General features: G+C 40.0%; 1 protein-coding gene across 1 annotated transcript in view; it reads left to right on the top strand.

The window, feature by feature from the left end:
- PTPRG (protein tyrosine phosphatase receptor type G) overlaps nucleotides 1-13,891 on the top strand; it is a 394,385-nt gene that overhangs the window by 324,603 nt on the left and 55,891 nt on the right. The window contains exon 13 of the mRNA XM_038149628.1: nucleotides 1,426-1,558. Within this exon, the coding sequence (XP_038005556.1) occupies nucleotides 1,426-1,558 (133 nt within the window). The remainder of the gene's footprint in view (nucleotides 1-1,425; nucleotides 1,559-13,891) is intronic.

Raw genomic sequence — 13,891 nt, 5'->3', positions numbered from 1 at the left:
TTCAAAGATGTTCAATCAAAGTGCACGTTCACTTCCCCCAAACATCCTTCTGATTAATACATCATTTAGGCTGCTTGCTAAAGGGCATTACCTCTATCAGCCTAGTTCTCAAAACTAGGAAGATTTCTTGCTGGGCTTGCAGCAGCCTGCAGCCTTGCTCTGTTTTCAGCAGTCAGGCAAAAGCATTTACAATTAACCTTTACTTCCACGTATATAATCTAAATGCTATTAAAATAGAGTATGACTTCATGTTATGTGACATCTGGTGACTTCCAATTATCTGTGTTTTGCCTGCCTATGGTGAAAAGGCAATTATGTTCTTCTGGTAGGATTTGCAGCAGTTTCAGAAGCTATGATAATACAATACTGAATGAGGGTAAAGGGAGCATGTAGGTGAGGAAAGACTCACACAGGCTTAAAAGTAGAAGTCAAGTGGGCATGTTTCAATCCTCCTTGAAATCTGAAGCTGTTTGTACTAATCCTTTCCCATTATGTCCTGTTGACAGGTATTGATCAACCACGGCCTGTTTGTTAGGAAACATGAATAAGATATGGAATCCGCTTCTGCATTTTTCTTTTATCATTCTGTCTAAACCAATTTATTCATCAAGTCTACATGAATTTGCACAAATTAGATGTCTTTTGAAATACACTGGTGCAGTGTCTATGCTCATTGGCTCCAGTACTTGCAGAACTTCTAGATATTCATCTTATATATGATACAATAATTTAAGTGAGATGTCATGCAAAAAGTGAAGCAGAGTTAACTCAGCCAGATCTCAGGGTATTGACGAACTTTAATTTTGTTCAAAAGCTGTGGCATAATGATTTCTTCTGTCAGTTACAACACATCCTATCCATTCATTCATCCACCCATCTTGACAATCCATATGCTAAAAAGTGCTTTCGTATGCAGTAACCCACCAGATTGTGACAATTCTGCAAATGATGTGACATGACACCCAACATGTTGAGGATTTTTTTATTTTAAGATAGTTACCAAGAAATTTATTTCTAAAGCTAAGTATTACACGGAGCTTTGCAAACAGGGCTGTCCTGCACTGTTGAGAAACAGAGTACATTTATCTGCAAACACTGGTGACAGAGGAGCACAGCATTGGCTCAGTGGGATACTCTACATCTGATAATCGGTGCTTGCACGAAAGAGTCCTAAAAGTGTCTAAGAGACCGTAATTACAGGCAGTAGTAAAATCCTAGCCATATGTGGCAATAAACACCATACTTCTGTGCTCTCATGTCTCAGACTGAAGACAAATGGAGTCCCACCCTGCAGTTAGAGGATCTCTGCTCTGTTTACTCATAGCATGTAAAAGGGATAAGCTATTTGTTTTGTTTACACATTTTTCCATATAGTAATTCTTTTTTCCATGCAGTGATTGGTTTTGTTATGTGTTTAACACACAGCTGGCAAGAACAGCTCCAGCATGGCCACAAGACCTTCTCCTGGTAAAATGGAATGGATCATCCCACTCATTGTGGTCTCAGCACTGACCTTCGTGTGCCTCATTCTTCTCATCGCTGTGCTTGTCTACTGGAGGTGAGCCTGTTTCCTTATCAATGGAAACTGATTAGGATTTGAAACACATTCCAAGTGGTGTTTTTAATGTGGTCCTGTACTTTGTTATTTTATTAGAAGTTACGGTGACAGATGCATTAGATAGTTCTCTGGGTGCTAGAACAGCTTTGTTGGTTAACTATTCAGCTGTCTTAAATACTGATTTTTGTGTCATGAAAAAGAGCTTGGTAGAGTTCTACCAAAGGTAGAGCCAGCTGTAATGGTGACAAATATTTTCAAAAGTAGTCCCTCTGAAATAGCTATAAAAAATTATCTTTGTCTCAGCCTTCAGGAAAGGTGCTTGTGGGAGAAAATCCCAGTTAGACTGGCCTTGGTTTCATAGGTGCCTTTGCCACAAACCTCCTGTGTAATCTTATGCAGTTCTTTCCTTCCTTTGACTGTACTTCAAGAAAGTAGGGTAAGCTTGTTTCACATTCCCCAGCAGTGCTCTCTGGCATTGGTGAAGAGTTCAGAAGTGCAGCCTGCAAGGTCTTGAAAGTAAAGATTGCCTCTTACAAAGAGACACTGTCATTCACACCAGTGGGCATTGGTTCAGTGGTGGAGACCAGGATTAGCATCAACAAATCCCCCTCCCTTTGATTTAGAGTGAAATAAAACCTGCAGCACCTGCTCATGTCAAAATCAGAACCCAGAGGCACCTCATTTGTGTGGAAGTTAACTTTTACCCAGGGATAAGCCACATACAAGACATTTAGGAAAGATTTCAAAATCTGATTGGTTGGGATAAAGTACCTTTGATGAGAAATACCAACCCATTGATCATTATATTTGCAGAATCCATTTTAAAAAGTACCAAGCTATTTTTCAGTACACCCATTTTGCTGACAATTAGCTGGTCCAATTGTTGAGGCTGAGACCATTTAAAAGAATTAATAAGTAGATGGCAATAGTCTTGTGAAAATAATTTCTATTAACATTTGTAAGTATTTAACATAATTGCAGTAAGATGGTGAATAAAAATTGCAGTGGTATATGCACAAAAGCTGAAATAGGAAAGGTTCTAAAGATCCCATTGTATCATTCTGTTTTTCAATATATATTGTCTTTATTTGAAGTACTAAACTTGGTCACATTCACAGGCAAGTCCTGGAAGGATATGGTATATCTCAAAACACTGGGATGAAGGATTAGTAGTATTTATCTAGCATTGATTCAAAATGCTCTTCTGAGGCAGAAAGATTTTGAAATACAATGCTAACAGCTATTATCTAGAAGAACGTTGGTACCTATGGCTGTTTGCGAACTATTTCCATTTCTTTGCAATTTCTCTAGTGGCACAAGAGAAACAATTGCAAAATTTGTGTTCCATTTACTCAAAGAGTAACAATACCATCCCTGAAAAGATATTAAAGTTGGTGGAGATTAAAAATTAATATAGACATGAAAATTGTGTCATGTAGCAGCCAAAATTTTTTGATAAATATGAAGCAAGAAATAAAGGAACAAACTTGAGAGGATGTATGTACTGCCTTCAAATAATCTGTGTGTAGTTCTGAGGATTTTTAACAAATACAGAGAGTGTATTAAAAATACACATGTGTTTTAGGATAAATCAACCAGCAACTAGGACACAAATCATTCCCAGTAACATTTCACATTGTGCAGACCATGTCACTGAAGCAGCAGCATGGCATTTCATTTCCAGTGTGATTGCCTTTCCTCAGGAAAAAAATAAAATGTTTACCTCTGCGAGTGTTTTAAAGTAAGGGAAAAAAAGAGATTTTGAAGCACTGCAGACTCTTAATTCAGAAGTTTGAAAGGAGCAGTAATTTGCATTTTCAGGAAAAAATACTCAGCTTAAGATGTAATGGGCAACATATGGAATAATTTGCTGAATAATACCATCAAAGCAAATGGCATGAAAACAAGTTTTGAGACAGATATTTCACAAAGGAAAACATGGTATTGAAGTGCACAGCAGAGAAACACTTGTGATGAAAGGATAACCCTCAAGGGGACAGGCGTGCTAGAACAAGGGGTCTTTTCTTGCACAGCAGTACTTTGTTTTGGTGTTAGAAAAAAACATTATAAATAAAAACCCAGAGAACTAGAGGAAGCAGAAGAGACATAGTTGCTCTTGGCAAGGCATTGTGAGGGTAAAACAAATTTTATTTTTGCTTTTGCTTTTTTGAGTATTTGTGGAATTAGATGATTTGAGACCAGTGGTGACATAAGTGGAACAATGAAGCAGAGCCTTCTGCTTGTTTCCATCTCATCAGTGCCCTATTGTCCAAAATAAGGAGTTAGAGAAGGTGCTTGGGAAGGCTTGGCAAAGCATTTATTTTGTTTGGTCTCTTTGTGGCTCATTCCACGATACAGCAAAGAAATAAGTTTTGTGAAGAAGACTTCTTGTAAAGAAGCTTAATTTTCTGTTCCCTTTATTTGAAAAGGAGACTGTCATTGTTTGATGAAGATTTCCTTTTTCCATCTGTTGAGCTTCCATGCTGTGTTTTAGAGACTTCTTGTAACTGAATATATTTGGAAATTATCTGTGCCATTTCTGAATGGCAAGACTCGTTTATTTGCAGAGGTAATTTGCTGTTCTCAGTTCCTTTTTCATGTGGATCCTGGACAAATGGTGAAAGAATATGACTAATGTTGAAGAGAAAGGGTCACTTCCATCTTTTTTGTGTGGTGGCCATCTCAATAATGAAAAGGGATGGGAACTTGCAGGCAAGCAGAGCTCTGAATTACCTTTCTACTAAAGTTTCCTGGATTCAGTACTTTAAATGACACTGCTGCACAAAGAGGCCTGTGTGATTTTAAGTTGGTAGAGTGGAAGATAAACTAGGTCAGCATAATGAAGCTGCAAAAATTGTGCTGCCTTTTATCCCAGAAAAATGAGGAGAGCACAATCACAGGGTGACCACGAGCCACGACATCCGCTGTGGGCTGTTGGTAGCTGGGCTCCCAGGGCAGGAGGGACAATGATACTGCAGTTTCAGTTTGCTTCTGTGCATCTTTGATTCCTCTTGAGGAAAAGCTGGCCTGGCTGATCCTTGAGCTGTCATGGGCATGATGAAAGGGACTGTTGCTCCCAGGACCTCTGGTGCTTAAATTGATTTCTTTTAGCACCAAGTTGAGAATTTGAGTCTTAGCAGACAGAAAAGGTGAGGAGACCAGATCCTTGTTTTACTCACCATACGGATTCACCATTCACTTTTGCAGTGGCACAATGGTGCTTCTTTTTCTCCTTTCTTTCCTTTCATACTGGTTCCAGCAATTGTGTGCTGTGGGGGCAACAACTGAGTGTTTCTGAAAACTGTACCCTGGGATTTTAGGACCTTCACTGGAGCACTGCTAGCTTGTCTAGAGCCCATTAAAACGTGGGCGTCATGAGGTGCTGTTTCCCAAACACTTTATTTTTGCATTTCTGGGCATTTGTTTTGCATCTGTGATTTTATACCCAGACTCAGTATCATGAGATCCATCTGCAGATCTTCAAGGTCAGTTTAAAATCTGACTTGGATTGTCTGCAATCTTTGCCACTGTTACTCTCACAGCCTTTGCTAAAGCTCCGAGAACTGCAGGGTGTGCTTGGTAGTGACCTCCAAACTATTTAGGGATTGAGTGTGACTTCAGTTTTTTTGCAGCAAGCTAAGTTCTTATAGTATGCTGAGCTGTAATATGGCTTGAAACATGTCTTCTCTAGAACTTCCATTTTATTCTGTAGCAAATTGAGCTAGTTCTGGGTATTGGCACTTAGGGGTAAACCCAGGGTCAGTGCCACTTTCATCTTCACACAGGTGCAGGAAGGTGACAGGAGAGTCAGGAAATCAGCTGAAATATTTTGATACACAACAAGTTCTGTCATTTGTGGGGGAAAATAACATATTTTAGGAGAGTGTTGTAACCTTCCACTGTTGGGTTTTCATTCTGATTTTTAATCTCAACACTACAGTTCTATAGACTGTGGTTTCAAAGGGAAAAAATAAGCAGAGAATATTAAGAAGCAATTAAGATTTTAGAGTTTAGCCAACAGCAACTTTTAAATGAGAACTAAATTATAGCCATTTCTCATTTTCAGCTAAGAGGAAGAAATTCATTCACGACTATAGCTGGAGAGTTTTCTTTTTCTTTCTTTTGAACAGATACCATAATTCACCTTGAATTATTGCCACAATCAACATCATGATCCCAAAGACAAAGTGGGAATATTGTACTGCGTTTCTTATTAAATCAAGCTGTTTATACAGTGCTAATATGTTTACTTTTGGGGGGATTTTTGGAACAACACAGCTGCTGCCTTTCAAAGAGCAAGCAAGCTTGCATTGCTTGTTTTATAGCTGTGTGTGTATATATGAGACAGCTTGGGAAAAAGATGTCTTTAATTTTCCTTAGGCAAAACCCTATAGAATTTAGTAGACAGAGAGAGTTTTCTTAAGTTTTTGTTAAGCATCCTGTCAAATTGAACTGAATCATTGGGACAAGTCCTGTGGAAGAGCCTTGTACTTCTCTGGCAGTACCTTTCTGTGCAGGAGGAATCACACTGAGCACCAGGAGATGTGCTCTTTTTTCTGACTCAGCCATTGATTTCTGTGGGACCTCAGGCCAAGTCACTCACGGGTTGAGAGTGTTGTTGTTGAACTCAGTGGCAAAGATCTCACTGGGAGCAAGCTCAGGTGTTCAATATTTCAGCATCTGAGTTCTGACACTGGTGAAATAGCACTGAAGAAGGTAGGTCAGCTGTATTTGTAAATCAACTTCTAATACAGCAACAAAAGCTGCAACATAAAGAACCCTCATATTTACCATGCCTAATAACCATGCCACCATACCTTTTGGTGTTAAATTCTGGGGAGCTTGCACAGCTGCTTAGCTAAGAGAGTGTTAAAATTTAATTGGGAGGAAAAAAAAATTTCTGTACCAGGTTGTAAAGAGTGCTGAAATTGTTATTTGAACCTATCTCTAGGTTTTATTTTATGAGTACACAATGTGTTGTTCATCTACTGTACTGATTGGAAAAGGAACATTGCAAATTTACAGACCATTGTAAAATTGTTTGCTTATGATGATAAAAGCTTCTTTCAGCTTACTCTAAAATGTTTGTGATTCTTCTCATTTTCTCACCCATGGAGGATGTTGAGTGGTAACACTTTCTGAGACCCTGGGTGTTAATTTTAAGAATGCCTCAGATGCAGTTGCATGAGTATTTATTTCAGCAGCAGCAGTTCAGGCAGGGTCCTCTGTTCCTGCCCTTGTTCTGCCCTCTGTGATCCCATTGCAAATGTTTGTACAACCATGTGAGGAGCTGGATTGCGAAATAAACCATGTTTTTTTTAAAAAAAAATGAGAGGAGTTTTCATGTCCTGATTTAAACCAGATTAGCTCCCAGTCTGGTTCATGTAGTAACAGGACAGAGCTGTACCAGCATAACTGAGGGAGCAGCACAGGGCAGGAATGAGAGGGATGGATGGGGATGCTCACCCCAACACTGTCCTCAGCGATGCCTGAGGACCACATGCAGGCACCTGTGCTCATCTTGGCAATGGCAGTGCCCCAGAGCTCGTTGTCACCACAGGCACTGAGGAGAATTTACAAGGACAAGAGACTTCCCTTCTCCCTGGAGACAGGCAACTATCCAGGGAGAAAAGGGTAAACGTGGAGGTGAGTGGCATACCTGAAACTTCTGGCAGCTTCCATCTCCTTTTTTAGTGCCCAGCTGTGCCTTGCTCACACTTAACAAGGCATGCCTTTGTTTTCCCCTGGGAATGGCCACATTTAGTCTCACATGTTGAGAGATGGGGATGAGGCAGATCACTGCCTGGTAAATGGGATGCAGCCTAGCCTGATCTGGAGTCCTCTGATCTGCTCTCAATCCAGGCAATGCAGGAAAAGCACTTCAGCTCTTATTGCAGAAGATCCAGGTTGTGTGAGATTTTGGCAGTGCCAGAGGTAATGGTGCAGAATCTTAGGCTCTTCTGTGTTTAATATCTCAAAATGCTGCTCATTTTCATTAAAAGGGAGCAGGCCTGTGATCAGCTCCCTCTTATCCCACTCTGGGATTCGACCTCATCTTCTCTGCTGACGTCAGGCCCTCACTTTCAAGCCAGATGCTCAGGGCAGCCACTGGTTGCTTGTTCTGGCTGTTTGGACCATACTTTCAGCACTCATCATTCTTCCTTTATGAGGAAAATCAGTATGAAAACTTCTCTGGCAGCATCTGTGCTGTTTCATCCAGCAGGACACAGCCTGGGGCAAGAGCCCCAGGTAGAGCCCAAGACCAAACTGGAGTGTGTCACTGCTGCCCTTCATGGTGTTGGCTCAGGGGCTTTATTGTCCCCTCCTGCAGGGGAGCTGAGCCCAGCTGGTCCCAAGGCTGGTAGGACACAGGGCTGGGGAGCTGAGCCTAGCTGGTCCCAAGGCTGGTGGGACACAGGGCTGGCTCCATGTGGGAAGGGCTGAGGCAGAGGAGCCCAAGACCTGCACCTGCAACCATCCCTCCCCAACTTTTTGTTCCATGACCATTTCCCAAAAGGCTGCTTTAGGGTTTTTCAGAAACCAGGGGAGTTGTCAGTTGTTATGGTAACAGATCCCCTGCTGCTGAATTGGCCCCAGATGCCCATTTGGACTTTTGAACAGACTAACTCAGGCTCATTAGACAAAAAAGAGAGAGAGACAGATTTGCAGATGGAAAGTCGCTTTTTAAGCATGCTGGATGATCTGTTAAGAGCTTGACTGTGGAAAGGGGCATGTTCTCTCATTATCTGCCTGTTACGTTTACTCTTTTTTAATTAACACTAGGTTTAATTTTATTGTCACCAAAACAGAATTCTACAAGATCCCATTTCCTTTCTGGTGAGGCCAATAGCTGCCTGCCGCTTTAGAAACCAACACATTTTGTCTTGAGAAATGAAACAGGTTTTTGCCAAGCTTAAATGCAGATCAGTGGTGATTTCCAGAACTATCAGGATATTGACAAAGCTCAGAAAATAGTACTTTTATTTCTAATTATAGAGCTCCAGGACCAAAATCAATAAGCACATTCCAACACAGGAATGTCCCATTTCAAGGAAATAGGTCTGTCTAGATTTTGCTTCAGACCTGAGCAGTCCCACTGGTGTTAACAGAGTGATTCCTGAATAACTTCTGCCAGCTACAACAGACTTTGCCATTGTAAATTTGAGTCCACATGACTGAGGAGCCTGTATCATCTTAAATAGGTTCTCGGGAGTATGTAATTGCAATATCAAATTTCTTCTTACCAGATATTTGAAGCCAGCTTCTTCCTGTGTCCCATATGGCCAGCCTTCATCTGAATTTCATGAATCAGTGTTCTCCTCTCAGCTGTCCTGTAAATAAAAAGCAAATACAGTTTTATAGCAGCCTGATGTATCTCCAGGTGTAAATAAGAGAGGACTCTGGGATTTTTTATGTGATACAACTTTTCTGCAAGGAAGATTGTTGCATCAGGTGGGGCAGGCAGGGCTGTTAGCAGACAGGGGAGGCAAGTGCTTGAGTACATGGAAGGGGTCTGCAAGGGATCCATCATCTTCTGCCCCCATTGTGCTGCAGATGTGAGGGGCCTTGGGCTTAAACTACAGCAAGAGGGACATTTCAGTTGGACATTAGAAACAGGAAATGATAGGAAAGACAATAAAGTGGTGGTCTATAGAATTTCCATCATTTCTAGGTTTCAGACAAGGTTAAGCAGCTCCAGTGAGGATGCACCACAGGAGTCTGATCCTTCATAGGAGCTTCCAGGCTTGTTCTCCACAGTCCTGCAGTGCCAGCTTTAAAGCACGCATGAGAGTGTGAGAAAAGAGGAGGGATGGTCCAGTGTGATAAATTACCTTTTAAATCACAGGCTAGAAGCCTGCCTGTCACTCTTAAACTGTAGCTTATGGGTCAGGTGCATGAACATCTTTCTGCAGGCACTTTTGTGGATGTGGCCACTGAACTCAGTGGGAGCCTAGGTGTGCATCACCTTTATTTTGAAAGATAATGTCATGCATGCAATCACGAGTCACACAACAGGACAATATGTGCTTTAGGTGTGGAAGACTAGAATTCAAAATATCATGTTGGTGACCTTGAAAACTCTCAAACCCAAAAAGTATAATTTTTATTTTTAATTTGCTGTACGATGTGTCCCATAAGAGCTGAGACATTCATGCTGTACTTTGCCCACAGGCCATCCTAAAGGGGTGAAGCTTATGCAAAAGCCAGTTGGAAAACTGCTGTTGACACCTTTCCTCAGTGCTTTGTTTAGAGGTGCAGCAGAATTTCCCCAACAATTCCAGAAATACCTTCTTCTGCACAGAGAGCAAAGGAGAACGGGCAAGGGCGGCTGAGGTCAGGCAAGGAGGGATCTGCACAGCTGCAATCGATCTTACTGTTTTGTCTCTGTGGAACTAATTAAACGGATTAATTGCAGACATATTTTTCCTCTGGAAATGCTTTCCCGAGTGCTGTTGTAACGGTGAGGTCTGGAAAAAAAAGATCAAGATTTTATCTGTGCAGTTACTGGTTTAATAGTTTGCAATGCATAAGTTTGAACGAGTATTTTTTAAATATCAAAATATTCCTATTAATCTCCATTAAGAACAGGTTTTTAAGTGTTCAGAAATAATATGCAATGAGGTGTGGGTTTTCTTATACCTACAGTGGTAGTGGATGCTAAATACCACTGGCATCTCCTACTCATCTGCTGAGTCTGTTGTAAGTTACTGTAGAGGAAACTCTTATACAGCTTTGAAATTTTTGAACTCTGGCTTTTAAAGCTGTGAGATACTTTAAAAGAGAAACAAATATCACCATTTTTGTGAAATTATATCACTTTATAAAAGAAGGCTCTATTAAGAAATGGATGCACTCTTTTTCTATTCCCCTTCCCAGCTTCAAGAAACAATTTGCATCCTCAATGCCATTTGATCTGTTGCTAGTTAATTTCTTTTCTATAATATTCTTAGTTTGTAAGAGTATGTGTTAAAGGGTATGCAGGTATCTCTGGAGTAGATTCACTCTCATAAACTGGTAGGTTCAGAGCTAGAGCAATGTCTCAGACAAACTGTGAATGAAATATCCTATAATACAGCTAGATGTACCCTGAGGGAACAGTATACCTCTGCTGTGAAACTGTGAATTAACCACAGCAACCAGATAAATTATATTTTTTCTCTCTCCTTGTAACCATAAAATATAGCTATTGAAAGGCCCTATCCTGTCCTCAGTCCCATGGCAGCATTTGGACTAACATTAGCACCAGCTATTTCACAGCAGGATGTAGTCTGAGTGTAAAATTATAGGGTAAGAATATTAAATCAATTCCACAACCTTAGCTGCTTGGATAAATACTGGGAACAGCAAACTAGTAAAACAATAACAAGCAGGGGTGAACTTCATTTTCCTGTTCTTAAAACCTGTGCAATTTGGGGAAAAACAAAGCCTTGGAATGCACAACACGTTGTGCTGCTATTACAAATGTTGCAACTACAGGAATTCATTCAGTTTATTGTAGAATGCTGACTTGGTTGGTTTAAAAGAAAACAGTTCCTCTATTGCTATAAACAGCATGTGTTTTACTCTATTGACTTACAGGTTAAAATCCATTTGAGTTCCAAGTTTTAAGCTGAAACAGGCGTAGGCAGCATGCCTGGGTCTTGATTGGTGGGTTGTTTCATATTTTGGAAACCCTGTCTTTTCCAAGAAGGAGCTGACTCTCCTGATAATCAAGCACAAACCTTTTTGAATTGTCCTACAAATTTATAAAGTAGTAGAAATAAGCCAAATTTGAATTGTAAAAATATTGTTAATGTTAAAAAAAGGTAAAATAAAGACAGATCTTATTAATGACAAATGTTCTGTTCCCTGAATGTTCAGAATGGTTCTATGTGTCTGATCAAATTATCAGTTAAATGGATGGGTTTCTGCACAGTGATTCATTCTCCACAGCCATTTTTTAACCACCGTCTGAAGGTTTCCAGTGAATGCTGGTAAAATTACTCACATTTTGTAGGAACCACATCATCATTAAAAATGATGATCATTTACTCTCCAGAGTCTTAAAAGTTTCCTAGCTTTCAGTGTTCATCTGTAACAGCAACTGGTATTGCAGACATGATGTGAAAGCTGGGAAAAGCCCATGCTCACACCTGCTTTATTATTTCAATTTATTTTGTTGGACTTTGTTTTGCTTTTTAATAAAAACTTGGGACATAAATGTACCAAAATAGTAAGTCTCTGCCCATTTATACAGCTCCTTGTTTTTGAAGCATTCAAGTGTGTTGTTTCAATCAGGGAGTAAATGGGTTTGCTTTGCAGACTCAGAAAAGCAAACTGCAAATGCTGGTTTAGTCAGTTAAGGCTGAATCTGGACTTTATCCACAGAACCAGCATTTAGACAACAGCAAAAAATATTCTCCTGGCCTAAATATCATTGCAGGCTTCATACTCATATGAATGAACTGGTTTTCATCACTTTCCTCACTTTAAGAAACAAGCCTTTTAACTTAAAAGGGCTTTTCCTGCAACCTGTTTATTTTTCAGCAGGCTTTTCTGTAAGTCTTGTGTGACAGAAGTCATGTTTTCTGCTGATACCTTGTCTCCCTACAACTGTACAATTGTCCTGTGTCCTTGTTCTATTTTTGGGAACCTGGAGGGGAAGGGAGAGAATGATGAACAGCTTTTCAAGCACCAAGGACATATACTAGGTTTGCATCTGCTACAGTTATTCTGAACATGTTTGTGGTATGGAGTGGTTTATAAACTTTTTATTTGTTAGCAGTAATTCCTTATTAGAAAAAAAAGAATAATATTTAATAATTAAAGCACACCATTTGCATGCACAAATCTCCATAGTTTGACTTGGGTGCTATTTAATACTGAGTCTATCTAGGCAAAGCAATTGTATCTCTGTGGAGATCAATCCTAAAGAATAAAGGGATGAAAGGATTTTTTAAATAATTTGAGCAAAGAAAAGATTGTCTTCTTTTTCCTGAGACTATGGAAATAAAGTTTCTGCTTTCTAAAGGAAAATATAGTAATTAGGGAATTTGCAAATGGAAATTAGCCTCTGTTGGTCTTTGTCTTTATTTATATCATTAAATGTAGTTTTTAATTAGCATATATATTATTCATGTTTCAATATAATCCATTTTATAAGTCGGAGTTCAAATATAAAAATCAAAATGGGCTTGATGCACCCTATTGTTCACATGCAAAGCAGTTAACATAGATGTAAAGATATGAGGTGAATTGAAACATCCATATTTCATAAGGATGCAGTCTACGTTTTCTGAAATTATGGCTGGAACTCTTATTTTTAACTTTTTCTCATTTGCATACATATTACTCCCTGTTTAAATGATGTGTTAATTCTATTCATTAGACTTCAGTGGATGCTTCTGACTCTCCTGATAATCAAGCACAGGTCCCTGGAAAGCAAATTATGGACTTTCATGTTGCAAAACCCATTGTAAACGTGACATTTATCACTGCAAAGCCAACTCCTGTGGAGCACTTGGCTGCAGTCAGGAGGGCAGAAGCCTTTTTCTTCTGCTTATGGTAATGATTGTCATCTGTGGATAAGGAGCTGGCACCAGGTCCCCAGTGGCTCTTCAGACATGGTTGGGCACTTCACAACTGCTCCACAGTCTCAATGCCAGTTCAGTTCTTTGAGGGAATAATTTGACTCAGGTCCTCACACAAACAGCTGCAAGAAAATGGTGGTGAGGAATTTTCTGTTCCGTATAATGTGATGTTAGAGACGAAGATAGGGGGACCTGACCTAGATGGGCTCTGTACCATCTGAAGTGTATTTGGCTGTCAGAGCCAGAGCCTGTGGCTGGGGCTTTGCTGTGCTTCCAAAAGATGCTTGTACTTCAAAATCTACAAGAAGAGAGCCCTGAAAGCAAAGCACAAAGGTGACAGCAGTACAACAGGAGTCCTTTCTCCTCTCTCTGGTTCACCCTGTTGTGAACATGGGAAGAATCTGTGGGAAGAAAAGAGCCAGTGAAATAGACTTAATGCCCGCTGTTGCATATTGATTTGCCAAGGCCCTGTCAATTCATCTCTTTAATTTTAGGTATAAAAGCATTGTTATCCCAGTGGCAAACCCGAGGTGATCATTTTGGGAGGTTTTATGCTGATAGGGTGAGCTCTTAGTGGTGCCACGCAGGGAGTTGCCATGTGTGATCTGATTAATAAAAAAGTTGATGGGAAGAAGAAATATTTATATTGACATCTCTGTGAGAAAATCCCTGACATCTTCATACCATAGGATAGTTTCCCTCTGTTTTTTTGCAGAGCCTGGATCTTTTCAAAGGCAGTGCTGATGTGCTGCAGGGAATTAGT

The sequence above is a fragment of the Motacilla alba genome, chromosome 12, assembly GCF_015832195.1.
Source record: "Motacilla alba alba isolate MOTALB_02 chromosome 12, Motacilla_alba_V1.0_pri, whole genome shotgun sequence".
NCBI classification, from domain to species: domain Eukaryota; kingdom Metazoa; phylum Chordata; class Aves; order Passeriformes; family Motacillidae; genus Motacilla; species Motacilla alba.
This window is presented reverse-complemented; position numbering and strand designations above follow the sequence as displayed.